Consider the following 17,938-nt stretch of genomic DNA (forward strand, 5'->3'; position numbering starts at 1 on the left):
ATCGAGAATTTCATAATTTATAAAATATTCGACAAAAACTATAATTGTCGAATTTCGTTTTTTGACTCTACCGCCTCCATTTCGAAAGATATAAAAAAGCAGAGAAACTCTTGCTTTCATATTTAATATAAACCAATTTGCAATGCGAAATTTCGTTCAGTAGATTTCATTATCAACTTTTTTTAAATATGGACCTCTCAAGTTTATTTAATTGATTTGTTTACCCAATGTAATGTTAAATTCAGATATGTAATACGATACAGATTTAGTTCTTGAGTCATTATTGCTTATTGGGAAGTAGCTGAAAAGGTATTGAAGAAAGAGGATTTTTTTTAATATTGCTGTCAACTTTCTTTGCCTGCATATGCCACAATTTTGTGAAACTGATAACACTTAGCTAGGTACTGAAAACCAAAGCTGTCACAGGAAATGATTTTCTGGGAAAACACTTTCACGCAGAGCTATACATTTCACGCTCCTGCCAATGTGATTAATAAAAATCAGCTCCGCGCTGCGTATAAAACAGGTCTTCAGAAAAACGAACATTCAGCTTGCTTTCAACGTTCAACGATATAATATGATATGAAATTCTATACAACACGTCTTTCCTGACGTCACTGAAATATAATTCTACTGATCATGCTTCATCTGCGTATATTACAATAGCTTAGCAGCTGTATGTGCGATATAAGTGACAAATTAAATACAAATAATTGATCTGTAGAAAATATAATTGAACCAAATGAACACATTTTCCGAGGTAGACAAAAACTTGTTGCGCTACTGAAAACAAATTACTAAATTTTCCGGGACCGCTCCTACTCTTACAGATGAGACGTGCAAGGAGATTTAGAGTGAAGGCGACCGATCCGACAACACCGCATAAATCTACGGACAACACGCTTTCGTTCGCCCCCCGCCTATCCTGTCCTTCTCAGCAGCTTCGTTGTTGAATTCAAGTTGCCAGGGTAGTTTAGGAACCCTGCTCGACCGAGATCGGGCGTTGTTCTTCTGTTTCTGAAAGGAAAACCAACTACATGACTCGATAGCTACGTGATTTTGTGTCAAGTAAACGCAGTGCCAAGAAAAAACAAAACTATTTGCCTTTGTGCAGTGATTTCTAGTGAACTGTCCGTAAAATCAGTCAAGCTGTGGGGCGCCGGAGCTTTTTTTCTTCCCCATCAGGGGATGTATTACCCGGTAAGTCTTTTGTCATTGTTAAATGAAGAGAACGTACTTCCAACAATTGAAGAGCACGTTGTTAGAGATGTTTAGATATTTTCTTTCCACTGTTTATTAGTGAAGAGTAGGAAGCAGGCTGTCTTCTTGTCTCTCTCATCGAGTTAGACCAGATGTGATGAGTGCATTGGCGTACCAGTTACTTTTTCATGGTATCTGGGCGGCTTTGTTTATTTTTTAAATTCTTGTCAATATTTTAATATTGTGGTTAATTCTTCTATGATTTGTCTAGTAGAGTAAAATAATCATATAATTAAATTCAACAATACTCTCACGATTCACCAACCAAATTATCTACCAAAATATGATTTAAACGATTATTTGGAAGTGAGCGAAATGTTTTACTAAATCACTATTATAACACCTACTGTATATTATTGAATATTTTACTGAAAAAAGAGTTAAATGTAAAATTTGATTTTATATCTAGATGTATATCATTAAAAATGTTTAAATTACATTTTTCGATGATGCTGGGGATTATGTCAAATTAATTACCTAGTAGTTGACTGACTTGTACCAAAAATTTTGTTTGTTATAATATATCTGGGCCAATTGCCTTGACATTTTATAAATGAACAATTCATTTCAAAGAATTGTGACCATATTTATTTGTATAATCTTGTTCACGTTGACATGGCTCATATCCTGTGTTCCTTTTTTCATCAAACGAATTTCCACGATGACTCAGATGTCACTGACGACTGATTTATAAAAAAAACCAGCGACCGGAGTTGACAAGTGACAGGATGTCTCTATTATTATCAAAACAAAGCATTTTCTCAGGTTTACTTGATATACATAATGTTGTAATGATCAGTTTTCAAAATCAGACACTTCAAAATCTATATTCTGTTTATTTTCATTGATGATGACGACATTCGGTTAAGTCAATTCAGTACAGAAATGTACATACAAAATCAATTCAACAAGGTCTCGATAGGTAGGTATTTAAAAGTTGAACCTTTATACTTGCGCGATTAAATTGCGTTAATCCAACAAAAGTCATTAAATGAGGTAATTAAATGGTATTTGAAAGTCACACACTATTTCCAAACATTAATTTTAAAGTCAGAGGGGCCCATATTGTGTACTGTAGGGTTCGGTGAAATATACACTTACAGTTATTTGGGAAATTCGAAATTGGGTTGGGAAGTGGTTCCTTCATGAACAAAACATACTGAACAAGAATATTTATTCCAAGAATTTGCTATTCTCGGTTGCCGACAGTCTGATTTGAACCAATGACCGATGGGGTATATATACGGGCTGATTCAAGGCAAAGAAGATGGCACATGAGATGTTTCTGGTGAACCAGATACTGGTCACTTTGAAAATTCAATGGAGCGCATATTCATATATTCTCTACCTAACTTAAATATTTTCAGCAATGCGGTGTTGCCACTTCCATCAGAAAATAGTAGCAACTTCGATTTTTCAAATGGAACACCCTGTATATAATATCATTTTTTGAGTCTACAACAATTACCTGTTGAACTTTTTACATGTTTCGCTGATAATTTGATAACACTGTCCAAAAATAATGAACAAATTCATAAGAATTTTGTTTGAATAGTTTTGTCCATCCTTTTGAAGGTATTTGAAACTTCTGAAGTGGCGAAAATGTTAATATTATTAGGAGAATGTCGCAAGGTAACCGTCAAATATAAATCATGACCTGCTTACAAAAGACCAAATGGGAATACCATTCTGAAGGAACATTTTCACAAATAAGTGCTCATAAGTCCTAAACTAGACTAGTTAAGTATACGCATGATATGCTTAGAAAGCTAATTTTAACAGCTTTCTGAATCAGTAATGAAACACAGGGTGTTCCATTTGAAATAATCAAACTTTCATTCTCTTTTTCAAGCAAACAAAAACCTGTATTTTTTCATCACCTTGTATTGAAGTAACGGATATTACGCTAAAATGTGGGAAGCTCCCAAGTATCACCTAACTCCAAATCAAATTTCGATACCATAGTATTCCTTAACTCAAAGATATTAATTTCAAAAACTATACCTCACGAGATATCAGCATTTTTGCAGGTCATGATTTCCGAAGAAAAAAATTTAAATTGATTAATATTTCGAAAACGGTAACAGATAGGTACAGGGAAATATCAAGAAAAGTTGTCGGGTAATTGTTGTAGATTCCAAAAATAATATTATATACAGGGTGTTCTATTTGAAAAATATTTTAATGTGCCATCCACGTGAATCACCTTGGTATATAATGATTTAACCATTAACCACCTTACTTCACTGCTCTAACCATTTTTTGTCAGTTCTTCACTCCTCTACCCCAAAAAAAGGACGAAAAGATCTTAGTTTCATGAAAAATACTTCTTTCAAAGTTCTTCACGAATCAGCGAACCAAACGGTCGACTGACTTTTGGGCTACTCAAGGTAATAGGTCTAGCCTTATAATGTCAAATAGCATTGAATTTATTGACAATCTACTTGTTGCATTTTGAGTTATATCAATGTTTGATAATTTTTTTTATGACTATGGAAAAAGCATAATTTTTACCTTGGAACCAATCACAATCGAGTTATCATTGAGAATTTTCCAAGGAATTTCCTACTTAAAAATTTTTCCCAAACTTCAAACTCGAAGTCAAAGTTAATCATTGAACTGAAACCCAATCCAGCTTTGTGTCACACCAACTTGTAAGTAGTGGTTATAACTATGTGTAAGTGATCCTGAGGTAAATCTTGGGTCAAGTCACATCTCCGACAGTTTTAACTATTTTTCCACTCAACTTTTGAACTATATTTTCATAATCTGAAAAATATTAAAACTAATACATTTTTTTACTCCGCGAAGAAATGACTAATGAAATATTCAGATCAGCGATATCATTCGTAAATACATCTTATTTTAAAATATTACTATTATGAACTATTCTAAAAGTATAGTATTCTATTGGCGAAAAATGCTCATTACTAGCACCGCACGGGTGCAATACTTAGGAGACAGAAGCAACGCTTTGCTCTAGATTTCTTGATCTGCATATTGACAATGAATTGAATTTTAAGGGACATATTACATCTTTATTCACAAAATTGGCTTCAGGATCATTTGCTGTCAGAATTGTCTCCAGTGAACTTGATATATTCACTGCTAGATCGACTTACTTTGTCCTAGTGAGTCTCATCTAAGGTATGGCATTGCATTTTGGGGATTCTGTAGTAAACAACTATTGAATCAGGTGTTGCAAAAGAGATCTTTGCGGTTTTCATGTAGGGCGAACTATAGGGATAGTTGTAGACAACTTTTCGTTAAATACCGAATCTTCACTCTATTCAGCAACTTCATTCTCGAAGTTGTTTGATTGATTCTTCTGATGCACATAGAATTCACAACACAAGACAGAACAGTAGTAATGATATCCATCTGCCAATACCCAGATTGGCTCTAACAAAACACTAACATATACGAAGAAAAAAAATGTATAACCATTTACCACGGGTAGTTAGATATATAATAGAGCAGAGAAGTTTCAGGGAGTCGGTCAAAAATATACTGCTCAAGATAAACTTAACGATATTTTTTAACTATTATGTTTATTACTATTATTATTATTATTATACTTATGTTCTTCTTTTTATTTTACACTAATATGTGTAAATCAAATTGTAATATAATTGCCTTTATAATGAACTTGCAAGGTTTGTTAGGTACTTATATTTTTTGTATATATAAACATATATTTAAATGTTTCATCGCACTTTGTCTTTAAGTGTTACAGCGCGAAGCGCAGCCTTCGATGTGCAATTTATAGGCACGCACCGCCGCCCCTGGCCGGTACCGCCGCAACCGCTATTTCCCTGCATTTTAAATCTGTCATATCTTCGAAAATATTCATTTAAATTACATGCTGTAATAGGCCATATTGATCTATATTAAATGCACAATGTATTTAAGGTAGGTACTTGATTGGTAAAATATTAAAATCGCTTCGTAAAAATGTAAAGGATAAAGAATGGTTATTGCGGGTTATCCCTTAGAGATAGACATATACCATCACTGACTTTTTGTATGCCTTTTTAAGGTGTACAATAATGTAGTATGTCTATGCAGTAGCACTATGTAGTATGTACTACTATATGATCAAAATAATGTATCTCGATCTATTTCGTAGGGTTCTGCCAGCGTTTGCAATGTAAGCGCAAAAAATATGTTTATTTACATCACATTAGAAACCTCCAAAATGGTCAGTCTTTCTCTACTATGTTATGCGTGTTATATACATATAAACTTGAATCTTGAATCACTCTATCTATTAAGAAACCCGCATCAAAATCGGTTGAGTAATTTCAAAGATCTAAGCATGCATAGAGACAGACAGCGGGAAGCGACTTCGTTTTATACTATGTAGTGATAGTGATTTCCTAGTGAATCGTCGAATAGATTTTACAACTATATAAATTGGATCTAATGATATTTTTTTGTAAAAGCGAGTGAAACTTCTTAATTTTCAGAAAGTCATCCACTCATACAGCTAAGTATATGCAGTAAATTGTAAGTGGGCCAAAAATTTATATTAAGATTTGGTTATAACATGTCTCAGAAGCCTGATGATATACACATATTTTTGAGTAAAAGTCAGTACAGTTGCAACTCTTCCTAGAGTTAACTATTTTGATATTCAACTTAGAAAATAATTAATAAATGTATTAAAATTATTTCAAACCTTGATCGTTAAAATGGCGGACGTATTTTTTTAAATTGATTACAATATTTACAACTGACCACAGGATGAAGAGTCTAATGGGCTTAAAATATACATAAATAAATAAATAGGTAAGTCCTAATTTCATGCTGGCCACTGCACATTGAAAGAAAATACCTTGTTAAGCCTTAGCTTGCACGAAGTTCGTATTTTGAGGGTTGCAGTTGGGATATCCTGGCAACAAATTAACGAAGAAATAAACCTAAACTAGTTACATATGTAAGAAAAATTATTCTCTAAACTAGAGGTTGATTTTATTTCGACTGGGACCATCATGCTAACAATCTTGTAGTACATGCTAATTTTATGGCATTACATTGTTGCTTGTGCTGAAAGCTTACGTATGTGCGATATTAATTAGCCACTGTATTGATTATTCTGTTATTTATCACTTATGTGAGATTCTGATCGTATATAGTCAACAAAAATATTATCCAACTCTACTCTTAAAAGAGGTTTACCAATCATGATAAAGTAGTGAATTAGTGCGTTTTTGTTGCATGGCATATTATGACTAATATACATTTTCGGGGTGCTGATTTCAGATCTGATGTCAGATTTTTTGTATCAGATTTAAATTTTGAGATATAAGGAAAACGTAATTTCAAAGAAATATGTTTTAATTAATAACAATCATAAGGAAAACAAGCAAGCACTATTCATCAAAAACTTTTCTCTTATAAGATTTTCTTGCTTTTCTTCTCGCTCGACACAAGGGTTATTTTCAAAGCTCCAACAAGTAGTCCGCCATCATGTGGGCATCCCAGTGACTTTGGTACCGCTCCTTTATAGTTCGAATATCTTGATGGAACCGTTTCCCCTGTTCTTCACTCAGATCACCAATGTTTTTAGGTAAATATAGGAATGTAGGCTTTCACGGCTGGCGTCAATGTTTTGATTGGTTTCCGGGTTTTGCCGTGATCTTTGGTTACAATCTCCAAAAGTTTCAACTGCAACTGCGGCAGTCATCTTCGGTGGCGTTTCATTTGATACGTCAAGATGAGTACTTCAAGTATTTGTGTTTTAAAACAACGGATTCGAAATGCAACCAAAGAAATAATTCTAAGTGTGGTGAATCCGGTGATTTTGGAAGCCATTCAACTGCTCCCCTTCTGCCAATCCATCTATCTGGAAATCTTCCGTATAACCACTGTCGGACGGAAATAAAATAATGAGGTGGAGCAACGTCCTGCTGAAAATGTAACAGATCCTCCTGCAAAAGTTCATTTCCTTCTGCATTCATTTGAGTTTCTAGCTCGTGTTATAAGAGGATTGATAGTCTCTTCATTTCATTTCAAAGTACAGATTGCAAATCCAGTTTTCTTTCAGAAATAATGGACCAATGAAGGCACTTCCAAGAGTACTAACCCAAATATCAACTTTTTGTGGGTGTTGTTTATGCCCTTCCCCACGAGTATGTGGGTTTTCGTCACTCCAATAGGGACAATTTTGTCTTTTAACATTGACATTCACTCATTGCTATAACAGATGTTTAACAGAAGACTAGGAATGGTATTGACTCGATGAGACATGATTTCACAAACTCTATTCTTCTATCATAATTATCCTCGTGGAGCTCCTGAAGAATCTGCATTTTATAGGGATGAAATTTATGCATTTTCAATACTTTTCTTAGTCTAACGCTAAATGTACACACACACACACACCGATTTTGGACGGCCGATTTTATACCGGTCGTCCAAATTCCAATAGTGAACCATATGTGGGTATAGCTAATTGCACACACACCGATTTTGGACGGCAGATTGTATACCGGTCGTCCAAATTCCAATAGTGTACCACATGTGGCAACGGGACCTGGCATACATGCCTACGGCTAATTGCACACACACCGATTGTGGACGGCCGATTTTATACCGGTCGTCCAAATTCCAATTCCACATGAAGGAACGGAACCTGGTACACATGCCTACCGGTGATCGACGCCGATCACCGGTCGGCGTGTGTGCCAGGTCCCATACCCATATGTGGTTCACTATTGGAATTTGGACGACCGGTACAAAATCGGCCGTCCAAAATCGATGTGTGTATGCAATTAGCCTTACGTGACATTCCTGTCTGTTCTGATACTGATCGTAAGGAGTTCATGTTCTCTGCCGCAAATCAAATCAAACTATATTCATGCATTCATTCCTTAATTGTCATTTTTACAATTTATATTGTTGTTGCAGATTATATAATTCTGTACAGAAATTACTTAACTATAAATGCTTGTAGTGCATATTTCTGCACGAGGAAAGATAATTTTTTTGTTTTGTTTTTTTTTTTAATTTTGATGCTTTAATTTTTGTTCCCAAAACTTCAATTTGAGCTGGTTCATTAACTACTCTGGGGTTATTTCTTTTTTTATTTATCTCTGAACCAGTTTCGTAAATTTTTTCACCAAATCAAGCACATACCGGTGACTTGCACTACAATTTGGATGTATTTCGTTAAAAAGACATGTCGCCCTTCGTGCGCACTTTCTAACTTCTCCATAAATTATAATCGTTTCAATTCTGTCTTGAAGAATGTAAACCACTTTTACAATTTTATACACTTTTTAAAATAATCACTAAACAGCACAACAGGTACAACTTGTATGCACAATACTACCACATCGAACCAATATTTTGCTTGAAAACAATTTTTGAATGTATTTTCACCACAGAGCAGACATACTTGGGATCGTTTTTACAAACATTTCTCAATGTAGACAACGTAACAAAAAATAAGTTTGTGAAAGAATCACTTGGTTTTATGAAAGTTAAGTGTAGGTAACTATATATAGTACACAAATATGGTCAATATAGCTGTATCTATTGAAAAAAAAGGGACGGTAGATTTGAAATTAGCAATTTCGAATCAGTAAAGAACAGAAACAAAAAACCAATGGAGTTTTGTTCCCTTGTGTTATCAATCTATTTGAAATATCCTTCAAAAATTTCATTATCGACTTTTTCAAGGCTAAAGAGTATATAAGAGTATACAGGTTGATTCACGGTGGATGGCACATTAGACGTTTCTGGTGAACCAGACAACGGATCACTTTGAAAATTTAATGAAGGGCATATTCGGACATTCTCTAGCCAACTAAAATATTTTCGACAATGCGGTGTTGCCGCTTCTATTAGAAAGCAGTAGCAACTTTGATTTTTCAAATGGAACACTCTGTATATAATATTATTTTTGGAATCTCCAACAATTGCCCGACAACTTTTCTTGATATTTCCCTATACCTATCTGTTACCGTTTTCGAAATAAAAATTAATTTCAATTTTTTTCTTCGAAAATCATGACTTCCAAAAATGCCGATATCTTTTAGTTAAGAAGTACTATGATATCGAAATTTGGTTTGGAGTTAGGTGATACTTGGACACTTCCCACACGTCAGCCTAATCTCCGTTACTTCAATACAGGGTGGTAAAAAAATACAGTTTTTTCGTTTGCTTGAAAAAGTTGCTGAAATTTGATTATTTTAAATGGAACACCCTGTATATTATTAAAAATTCGGAAAGCTGCTGAAATTTGCTTTCTTTCTATGTATATCATACCTATACCTAACTAGTCAAGTTTCGGACTTAGGAACATTTATTTGTGAAAATGTCCCTTCAGAATGGTATTTCCATTCGGTATTTGGTAAGCAGGCCATGATTACTATTTGACAGTAGCGTTGTGACATTCTCCTAATAATATCGACATTTTCGTCACTTCAGAAGTTGCAAATACCTTCAAAACGTGTGGAACAAAACTATTCAAACGAAGTTCTTATGAATTTGTTTATTATTTTTGGACAGTGTGACAAAATTATCAGCAGAACATGTAGAAAGTTCAATGAAATGTATCCGAATCTACCGCCAATGAACCTCAAGAAATTTATTCGAATTCAGAACAATTTCAATATGTTTGGATAAACTTTAAAAAAGCACCAAGAAACTTGAAATTGGAAATATTGATATGAATAATTATAAAAAAGTAAAACAATCATGTGGAATATTTCAAAATATGTTCGAATCGCTGGCCGTTCACTTCCAAGCACTTTAAAATGCGGGTGTTGACTGCTTTCGTGTTGGCAGATCTGATTTCATTGGGATCCAAATCTTCAAATGTTTGGGCAATCCTTTCTAACAATTCATCTCTCGAACGCACGGGTATTTTGTAAACTTTTTCTTTAAACATTCCCCACAAATAAAAATCTAATGGATTAAGATCGGGTGATCTCGCTGGCCAATTCCATGGTCCCAAGCGCCTCATCCACCGATCGTCAAATAGTCTATCCAGTTCTGCGCTCACTTCTCTTGTGCAATGTGCAGGAGCTCCGTCTAGTTGGTACCAACAGTTTCGATAATCTTCGTGTGGCAGATTATCCACGAAACTGTCTACAGTATTCTCCAAAATATTCAGGTAGCTTCTGGATGTTAATGACTCCTCGTATATCACGTACCTCAATTTGTTGTCCATCAACATGCAGAAGATATAAAACTAAATTTTTCTTGAAATCCGGCTTCTTTTGTGACGTGAGGATTTTCACTGGACCAATAATGACGATTTTTTCTATTGAAAGTCCCTTCTCTCGAAAATTTCGATTCATCAGTCCAAATAATTTTATTTAAAAAAAGTGGATCTTCTTGAATGCGTGTCAACAACATTTCACAAAATTCTATTCTCTGTTGAGGATCTTGAGGCTTCATTGCTTGAATTTTGGTGAATTTATAATCATGCATTTTATGTCTTCGCAAGATTCTTTGAACCGATGAATATTTCATACCCAAATCTTCTTCAGCACTTCTTATCGATGACTCGGGAAATGCGTGAAAATATGCTAAGACATTAATCTGGTTGTCTTCGAAAGTTACGGGTCGAGGCAAGTTTCTTGGTGCTTTTAAAGTTGATCCAAATGCATTGAAATTGTTCTGAATTCGTATAAATTTCTTGAGGTTCATTGGCGGTAGATTCGGATACATTTCATTGAACTTTCTACATGTTCTGCTGATAATTTTGTCACACTGTCCAAAAATAATAAACAAATTCATAAGAACTTCGTTTGAATAGTTTTGTTCCATCGTTTTGAAGGTATTTGCAACTTCTGAAGTGACGAAAATGTCGATATTATTAGGAGAATGTCACAACGCTACTGTCAAATAGTAATCATGGCCTGCTAACCAAATACCGAATGGAAATACCATTCTGAAGGGACATTTTCACAAATAAATGTTCATAAGTCCGAAACTTGACTGGTTAGGTATAGGTATGATATACATAGAAAGAAAGCAAATTTCAGCAGCTTTCCGAATTTTCAATAATATACAGGGTGTTCCATTTAAAATAATCAAATTTCAGCAACTTTTCCAAGCAAACGAAAAAACTGTATTTTTTACCACCCTGTATTGAAGTAACGGAGATTAGGCTGACGTGTGGGAAGTGTCCAAGTATCACCTAACTCCAAACCAAATTTCGATATCATAGTACTTCTTAACTAAAAGATATCGGCATTTTTAGAAGTCATGATTTTCGAAGAAAAAAATTGAAATTAATTTTTATTTCGAAAACGGTAACAGATAGGTATAGGGAAATATCAAGAAAAGTTGTCGGGCAATTGTTGGAGATTCCAAAAATAATATTATATACAGAGTGTTCCATTTGAAAAATCAAAGTTGCTACTGCTTTCTAATAGAAGCGGCAACACCGCATTGTCGAAAATATTTTAGTTGGCTAGAGAATGTCCGAATATGCCCTTCATTAAATTTTCAAAGTGATCCGTTGTCTGGTTCACCAGAAACGTCTAATGTGCCATCCACCGTGAATCAGCCTGTATAACGCATATGAAATTACACACATAATATTTTTTTAATGTGCACTTTTTTGGTAATGACATCACTTGAATCTACAAACATGCACATGATTTATCCTGCCGTCTGAATCCGTTGAAGGATTTCGAAGTCCTGGTTCCATAGCATTGTTTTCCTTTGATAACATATGCCTGAAATAGATTGATTTTGAGCCATTGCCAAAATATTTTTTAACAACATAGTTTATTTACCTACTGAATATGAAGATCCTACTAGATTTTTTTTCTTTATTTCTTTCGATTCAGGTAGAAGTGCTAAGTGTGTTTTAGTTTGAACATATTTATGTCTGATGCGACAAAATTTGACATAAGAAATTTTTAGCTTCGCGGCCAATTTGTGAAATTTTCGAAATAAGATTGAGTGTTGTTGTTTGGCACTATTATTATTACTTTCAAGTATGTATATCGCGTGTTGAGAAAAATAACGATTTCACGTGTTTAATTAAAATTCTTGGATTTCAAAACCTAAATGTTCTTTATCAGAGTAAAATTATCGAACCAAATCATGTTGAGATAGGACTTCAGAACATTAGGACTTAAATAGATTCCTTGAAAATGCATCAAAACTGACCTTTCTTGGCGTCAACCGTCTACGAATTTATTTTTAAAACTCAACACGAGCTAAACCTGCCTCACATTCTTTTGTGGTGGAATAAAACAAGAAGAAAATATAAAAGGAACACACCATGAAGAAACTGGCTGCACGTGTTTTGTACCATGCTCACATTATTTATTTTTGAATGTTTGTTAGAAATAATGATTTAGGTAGCTTTGGGTTGGTAACAGTGTATTAATATAAAGTATTTGGGATCTTCATAATTGTTTGCATTAAGTTCAACAGATGGATGACTGATAAGGCTATTATTTGGAAAAGAAGTTCTTGACTAGTATTATTCTTCACCCGAAATTCTGTTTTTCCGTTAACCAGCTGTCGCACCCTTACGAACAACAACCCTCAGAAGTCGAAACTTGTGCGAGCTAAGGATTAACGAGGTCTCACCTTTTAATGTGTGATTCCCAACACGGGATGGACGATAGAAAGTGAAAATCGATCGTTCAGACTGGGGCTTGAACCACCAACCAACACGGCAGTCAATTCGAGTCAATGAACAGAGCACCCACGTCGAACCGCCTGGCTGTTACACGTATTACAAATTATTTATATTGAGACTAACGACAAATAAAATATTTTTCTTCAGAATTTTCTGGGAAACCAAGTACTTTTTCCTTATTATGACTCAGTTTATGAGTAAAATATTCCAAATGAATTTATTCAAATACCAGTTTCAAACGTACCTATTTTGCATTAGGAATATTTTTTGTGTGAAAAACTACCAAAGAACCATGGTACCATTTATTTACTGTATTTAGTAATGGAAAATAATTTCAACAGATATTTTACATGACGGCAACTTGTAAATTCTATTCTTTAGAAGGAATTCATGAAATACTCAGATATTGAGAATTTTAGGTTCATTTTTGACTTCTATTCTCGATCATCGCCAAAGTTCCAAGTGTTTTTATCCGAAATCCTTCACTTTTTGAAAATGTTATACTTGCAATAATCTTTAAATCACTTCAGGCTCCTGTACTATCTTATTGAATAATTCTTTGCTCCTGATTTGAATTGAATATTTGGCTGACTGCCTCAGACATACACGATAAAGTATGTGAGAGATAGAGATACATACTTTGAAAATTTTAGGCTTCTGTTCAGCAGAGTAATGAGAAGTTGAAAATTTCCAAAAAGAAATTATTTTGATTTGGTTCCGGCAACTTAATGGCAAAGCTAGCAGAACCAGCGGATTAAAATAAAAAAAAAACAGGTGGCAAATCAGAAAGAGGTAAGAAATTGGGCCTTAAATGAGTCTAGAATCACTAGCGCATTTAGATTTATCTATTCTGATCTTAGAAAATTAGTTTCGCTTGTATCATGTGCGTCTGAGTAATTACCCAAATATTCAATTCAAAAGACGAATAAAAATGTATGTAAATGGGGTCTGTAGACCAGGGAGGGTGAGTGTAGACTCACATCACTTATGCCACTTGTGACCCAATGGATATCCTCCCTAGGTTATCGTTCATCACTTCCTTTTCAGAAAGGTGAACAGGTCACTAGGAGCCATCTCCTTTATAATAATAATAATAATAATAACTCAAAAGTCGTGGACTTTTGAGTTTGGAGTGTCTACATGACAGAATGGTACTGGATACAGCCTGTAAAGTCGTCAGGAGTTCGGATCCCCTTCTCTGCATGGTCCGTGACCATGAGAGAGCAGGAATTGAAGCATTTCTCCTTAGGGCAGCTGCTCGAGCAGCTGATGAACTCGGTATAGTTTTCGACTCTGAACGAGGTGACTACAACTCTGTCACCGAGTTGGAACCCGTTCAGCAAAAAGCTCAGATAAAAGCCGCAGAGATCACCTTACTTCTGCGGAGACACAGGGATAAGCCAATGCATGGGGTCTTCTTCAATAATATTGAAGACCTTGGCTTATCAAAGCGCCTGACGTTCGCTTTTCTCAGGTCGAATGGGCTGAAGTCGGAAACTGAGGGGTTCATCATGGCTTGCCAGGATGGTGTCTACAACACCTTAGTCTACCGCAGTCGCGTGATGGGTATAGAGGTTCCTGACACAAGGTGCAGGGCCTGCCGCGAGGCGCCCGAGACCCTAATGCACTTGCTACCAGCATGTCCAGCATATGTGGTCTCGGCCTATATCCATCGACATAACGCGGCCCTAAGAGTGCTATATTACCATCTACGGCACTCTTGCGTATTGACGAGACACCGGTGTTGCCCTACGCTCCGGGGGATATTGAATCCGTTGTGGGGAACGAGAAGTGCCGAATTTATTGGAACTACTCGTTCCCCACCCTCAGGCTCATGCAAGCTAATAAGCCTGATGTAGTCCTTCTCGACCACCAGACCAAAACGATATTTGTCGTGGAGTTTTCAGCTCCTGGCGAGACGAATATCGTCAGAAAAGAGGAGGAAAAACGGATAAAATATCGAGATTTTCTCTTCGAACTCCGCAGACTCTATCCAGATCACTCTGTCAAGATGGTCGTTCTGATTGTTGGAGTCCTTGGTGGAATGATGTCTTCTCTACTCTCGAATCTCAAAATCATACCGGCTTGCCGCACTAAGGCAGAAATCTTAGCCGCACAGATGCAGAAGGCTGTCATTCTTGGCTCACTGTGTTTGCTCAGGACACATGATTCTCGGACCCAATGATCACTTACCCCACGGTGTGGGGAGTGGTCATTGGTTGATTATGCTGGCGCGCCCTCCCGAATGTATCGGGGCTTCGGGGGATAGGGCCTGACCAGCGCACACTACGGTGAAAAAAAAAAAAAATAATAATCGTCTTTATTGTTACCCAGCTGTAGTTACATACAAATATTTAAATAAATTAGAGAGCTAGTTGCTGACATAACAAAAGGCGAAGTTCAACTTAGTTAGCACAAGTGCTACTGAGTTGTTCTTCCACTGGCAGGTGTAAGCCAAGACTCGTCGAACACGCACTCTCTTTGGCACTCTTGAGGTGTCTCACGGTGGCCTCCGCGAAGGTTTTGGAAAGTGCAGCGATATTATTGTCGGTGCGCGGCTTCTTCAACATTCTTGGGGTTCCCTCCGTGGAGGTGCCCAAGTGAGGGAGCTTTTCTGCAGGGGCAGCCGGTTCCTTGCCTTTATTCAAGGCGGAGCTCTAGGCGCCCGCCGCAGGAAGTGCCTTGCTGTTGTAAGTGCCTCATTCCAAACTGTAGATTGGGGTGGACATTTCTGTTCATCCCCAGCCACCGCCTTAGATTGAGGTGACTACTTCTGTCCAGCCTCGGGATTGTTTTTTGTTGTTTCATTCATGTGGGTTCCCACGAGTAGCAAGGGAAGAGTGGGTCACTTCTGGCAGAGCCCCGCATTACCAGAGATAGGCTGATTACAATGAGGTTTTGCCCAGTTCCCCAAGGGGATAGTTCGTGACCGCATATCACCCTGCGGTCATTCAGCTGTCGACACGATTCCTTACACCTTACCTTGGGCAGGCTGGTCCACGGTGGCATGTTTCGCAAAGGCTTTTGGGGAGTTTGAGTTCCCCTCACCATACTTATTTCTGCCACTGACCAGGAGTCCGGCAACCCCGTCCGTAAAGCCACATTGGTTTCCCGGACAGGGCCTCCAATCCTCTGGCCGTTCCCTTATCCACCACCTGGGGACACGCCTGATATGTTGCCCAACCCACGGAATTAAATAGGGTTATGAAGGGGCCCAAAATTATTGCAAGATCAAAATTTTGAAAAAGTAGATTTGATTTTGACAACTTAACGGTAAAGCTAGCAGAACCTACTGATTGAAAAAATACCACATGGATAATCGGCAATAGGAGGTAAGAAGAGCCTAAAATGAGTTTGAAATTTTTATTATATTTATATATCTCCTACACTCGAAGAATAATTTCAAAAAATAATTCGAGCTTCTATCGTGTGTATCTGAGATAATCACTCAAATGTTCATCAAACGAGAAGCAACATTTGTTCAACAGGGTAATGAAGAAGTCTAAAATGAGGTTACCATTTTTGAAAGTTCATAATATACGAAAGTTAAGGGTTTCAATTCTGTGTTGATAGCTCAACGGTGAAGCTGCTGATTATTTAAAAAAACATCACATGAAAAAATCGGCGATATGAGGGAATATGAGCCTGAAATGAGACTGATTCAATAAATTGTTTTTTATATGAGCTTGGGTTACTAGCTTAACGTTAAGCTAGCAAGTGCCGCTTTACAAAATTGCGAAAGTAATAAACAGTTAAAAAAAAGGTTGGGTTTTTTACTATAAATGGAATAAATAATTGGGTTAGAATTTTAATTTTGTGCTAAATATATTCTTTGATTAGTAGATAATAAGTTTTTTCATCGTATCTCAATTACTTTATAAGTTATAATAACTTTTAACCATAGAAAACCCGGAGAGAATGATGGAGTAAACGTGAACTGAATTTCTAAAGTTCGATATAAAATATAAATAATATTTTTTCTCAGGAAATAGTGAATGGTTGTTTTTGTTACATTGTGTGGAAAGAGAAATATATAGAAAAAAGTTTAATTGTTTATAACATAAATAATGAAAATTTAAATTAAAACAGTTTTTCTTAATTATCAAAGAGCAAGATTCTCATTCATTTTTTGGTATTTAGCGTATAATTACCAATGATGACGCTTATAATGAGTGGATAATAGATTAATTCGATTTATTTTATTTGTATTCGTCGATTACTGGGATCATTGGCCGCTACTTGTAATAACCTTTGAAACAATTTCAGATTGATCGTCATTTTAAACGAGAATAGATGACCTTTTCTGTCATCAAAAAATCAAATGCATTTATAGCTTAATAGTAATAATAATAATGACCTTTATTAACCATACGTGTATAACTTGAAATCTGTTTTAAAAAAATCTGTTTTTAAAAAATCTGTTTAAAATATGTTTTTCCGTTAATCAGCTGTCGCCCCTATACGAACGACAACTCTCAGAAGTTGATAAACTTGTGCGAGCTAAAAACTAACGAGGTCTTACCTTTTACTTACCTGAGAAAATACTCAATTCGTTCATTTTAATGTTATCCAAATTTGCTACTGAATAGCCGATAAGGCAAGAGTCTGAAACATCGGATGTTTAGCAGTGAGGATGACAGTGTTTCATGTAAGTGAAATTTTTCTTGTTTTATTAATTATATTGTGCAGAAATCCTGTGAATGATATCTGATTCGATACCATGGAAATGTTTGGGAAAAAAACGAAATGGAGAAAAGTGTTTTTCGTATAATTCAGCGTCCATATAAAAGTATTTGTTTTGAAAGTATGTCTCTTTCGTGTAAGTCAATGTTTATATAAAAAAGGCCTGCTTCAAAAGGCCTTTTTCTTCCAGTTTGTGTCTGAAAGTTACTTCTTTGCATGATCTACACAATCTTTGTATAGAGGTAATTTTTTTGAAATCGATTGCTTCCTTCCTTTCTTTGGAAGATTCCCACTTTTTTCGTATCAAGATGGAGAAGTAGAAGGCCAAAAACTTTCTTTCCCAAAAATTAAACTCTCCTAAAAATATACTCTTTC

At 35.8% G+C, this 17,938-nt stretch overlaps 1 protein-coding gene across 2 annotated transcripts in view; it reads left to right on the plus strand.

Moving 5' to 3' along the window:
* The first annotated feature begins 911 nt into the window (after positions 1-911).
* The window catches only part of Rbfox1 (RNA-binding Fox protein 1), a 159,855-nt gene continuing 142,828 nt past the window's right edge, over positions 912-17,938 (plus strand). For both annotated transcript variants that reach the window (XM_023156378.2, XM_023156379.2), the window contains exon 1: positions 912-1,200. In XM_023156378.2, the coding sequence (XP_023012146.1) occupies positions 1,189-1,200 (12 nt within the window). In that variant the 5' untranslated portion in view covers positions 912-1,188. The remainder of the gene's footprint in view (positions 1,201-17,938) is intronic.

This window comes from Leptinotarsa decemlineata, unplaced genomic scaffold (assembly GCF_025532065.1).
Source record: "Leptinotarsa decemlineata unplaced genomic scaffold, Ldec_3_MD MMD2_tig00026340_RagTag_RagTag, whole genome shotgun sequence".
Classification (NCBI taxonomy): Eukaryota; Metazoa; Arthropoda; class Insecta; order Coleoptera; family Chrysomelidae; genus Leptinotarsa; species Leptinotarsa decemlineata.